Here is a 3,024-nt window from a genome sequence, read left to right on the forward strand (position 1 = left end):
ATTGGTGCCATTACGAATAATAACCATTCTGTCACATGTGAGAATTAGTATTTTAGTTTTACCTGACCAGACAGTACTTTTTTATTTTCTTTTATAGTCTAGTAAAGTTATATAAATGTACTTTGTAATTTTTAACAGTAAGAAGTTTCGTTCGAAAAAAAATTTCATATATATTATATTACAAATGGTGAATGGTTCTCTTCTTCTGTATGTACAATTGATAAATGTCATAGTTTTCCAATTGTGCTTACCAATTCTTTTAGTAATATTCACAATTAAATTTTCGGTTTCTCAATATTACTAAAACATAAGAAGTAACAAGGTTACATTAAACACATTTTAGTATTTCGTTCTTTAATACAAATACACATCAGTGTCTTTTCAATTACAGAAACTATGTTTAAATGCACTAAAACATGCACTTATTGACAATGATCTAGATGTGAGTTATGTACAATGACCTAAGCGTCTTAACAGTGCCTATATGTACACTAGGTAAACATATTCCAAAAAGGTGACTTAATAAATACATATCACATTTAATTCAGGATAACAAAAGATGAAGTGACTACAAAGTCTATAATATCGAGGAAGATCATTCAAACATAACCAACCAACGAACCACTGGTCGTAAGTTCTCATTCATTACTCCTTCCATTCCAGTTGCCAGCTCATGAATTTGGTATGACTCTTTGTACACATCCGGACGCCTAAAACTGAGTGAAAGTTCCGCAATCAGAGCTAAAGTTTCTACGTTTAATATTAAGGGAAGGGGCTGCTCACACTGAGAAAATGGATTACTGGTACTGGAGCTCACTCTGCTTCATTCACCTCCGCCATTGCTGGCTATAGTAATGTACGACAAAATTTCATAGTCAAAATCCATTCCAGGGGATGTTAGAGGCCAACATGAAGAGATTTACAATCAATTGATGACTTGCGATATTTGTGAAACAAAGAACTTGTTGACAAACTGCTTTCACCGGGTTTGTCATCAAAAATTTATTTCATATCGAATTACACACATTATTTCCTGTTAAGATATATAAATTAATGACCACAGAAAACTTGAGCTCTGAAACAGTTAAGTGGGGATATTTGTACTAGTAAAGTGGAACCTGAATTCACTCAAATTTTGCACTCGTCTTCATAGACTCGTTTAGTGAATTATTCAATATGTTCACTTTGCTCGTTCAAAATAATAATCCAACTCCTACCAATATGTAAAATACACACATTGCTCTTAAACATTATTTGAAATAGGACTTAGCATGTATTCCTGCACCGCACTACTTAATGCACATTCACGTGAAATGTAAATGAATGATAACCATCTCTCTTACACCACGGCAACGGAACACAACAATTTGTTGAGGTCTTTCTCCTAGTACTACAAGAACATCGCACAGTTTTGATCACACTAACTTCAAGGTTTATGAAGAAGTCGAAAGTGTTAAATGTCCAAAAAAAATATATTTTCAGATCCGTTTGTTGACACAAGCACACACTGAGATCAGAGAACTTGTAAGTCGGCCGTCATCCCGTACTGATGGAGCGCAGCACGCCGCCTCGGCCGCTCTTGCTCGCCGTGAGACCCTCGCCCTCGGAACGTGACGACCGTTGGTGGCGAATCAACTATTACCGACGCGGAGACTTTCCGGTTCCCCGCCGTTCTGGAGAACTGGTAACTGCTGCTTCCTTCGTGCGCCTCCTCTCCACGCAGCGCTGATACTGACACTGGTAGATCAGTACCGTTCCTTTCGTTGGAGTATCTCGTGCACTGGACGGGAGTCCACTCAGGGTGTAATAAACACTGACAGTTACAGAAGAGTTCTCATCGTGGCCACGGTGTTATTGTACTTCGATTTTGGTAGATGTCTCAGGCTCAGAGGGCCTAGGAGGCAGTGCGTTACAGCAGGGGCACCTTTCCTCTACTAACTGCATCGTAGTCTTCCACGTTGACTGATTTACTACCATAATCCAGTACTAATTCCCACGAATATTGTACAACTTGGATAATAACTGCTTCAGCACCAGCAGTGTTCACACTCGAACACAAGAACTTGCTTCGGTCAACGGTATACGCCACTACGGTACACTGGAGTAGGTGACGGGGCCCATAACACACTAATTGAATTACACTTCTATATGATCAAAAGGGTATGGTGGGGTTCTCAGTTCATCATCTGAGTCATAATACACCCGTTGTTTAGGCGAAAGTCCAAGTTGAAGTCGCCTCACTGCCTCCTTGATGAGATCGCCATCCTTCAAAAGTTCTTGTAGCGCTTCATAAGGATCGTCTGAACTTCTTCTTGCAGCGATCCCTCGCCGTATACAACGTCGGCCTTCACAACAACCACATTTGCTTTCCGTCCGGGATGGTACACTGTATGGTGACGCTCGGGTCCTTGGCTTGCCGCCACTTAAGTGTGCCGGTCGGGCTTTTAATCTGAGGTTTTCTTTAATTTCTAACACTAAATCGTCAATGTCTCTTGATAAAAAGTCTTGTGTTGTTGTAGCCTTAGCTTCTGATACAAAGCACAGCTCTTCTTTGCTTGGCATTTTGAATGTTGCGAAGTTTGCCTAGCACAAATTCAGTATGTTTCCTCTATGAAACTCGCTCGGCGAGTGGAGTCGATGGCTGTTTGTTTTGGTTGTGATTGTACGGCGCGCACAGATATTCATTCGCGACAGAAACTAGTCCCTACTCGAAACCACAATGTCTGAGAAGTTTCAATCATTACTTCGCTGTAATTATGATTTTATGATGAAGAAAACGTTTTTCTTGTGGAATTTAACAAAAGAAATTTAGTTTTCTTTCAGTTTCCTAAAATTCACACGGTACGTAGATGTAAACACGGCGCATTGATACTCCCGCCTGGGGCTGTGCGTCGGGAAAAAATAGACGTAAACACCCCGGACTGTCGCGCAGAAAGGGCCGACCCCAACCCAAAACAACCACAAAATGGTCTAAGCTCCTGCAAATTGATTACCTAAATAAAACAGATAATATAGAGAATGTCT

General features: G+C 40.2%; 1 protein-coding gene across 1 annotated transcript; it reads right to left on the reverse strand.

The window, feature by feature from the left end:
• Nucleotides 1-337: 337 nt before the first annotated feature.
• On the reverse strand, nucleotides 338-2,637 carry LOC119587181 (GSK-3-binding protein-like). The gene has a single exon (XM_037935946.1). It carries the CDS (start codon nucleotides 2,560-2,562, stop codon nucleotides 2,137-2,139), a length of 426 nt encoding a protein of 141 aa, XP_037791874.1. The 5' UTR covers nucleotides 2,563-2,637; the 3' UTR covers nucleotides 338-2,136.
• Nucleotides 2,638-3,024: the final 387 nt, after the last annotated feature.

The sequence above is a fragment of the Penaeus monodon genome, chromosome 22, assembly GCF_015228065.2.
Source record: "Penaeus monodon isolate SGIC_2016 chromosome 22, NSTDA_Pmon_1, whole genome shotgun sequence".
Lineage (NCBI taxonomy): Eukaryota > Metazoa > Arthropoda > Malacostraca > Decapoda > Penaeidae > Penaeus > Penaeus monodon.

What these genes read in the sequence shown, in the direction of transcription:
- LOC119587181 (XM_037935946.1), bottom strand. Translation starts at nt 2,562, where the DNA reads ATGCCAAGCAAAGAAGAGCTGTGCTTTGTATCAGAAGCTAAGGCTACA.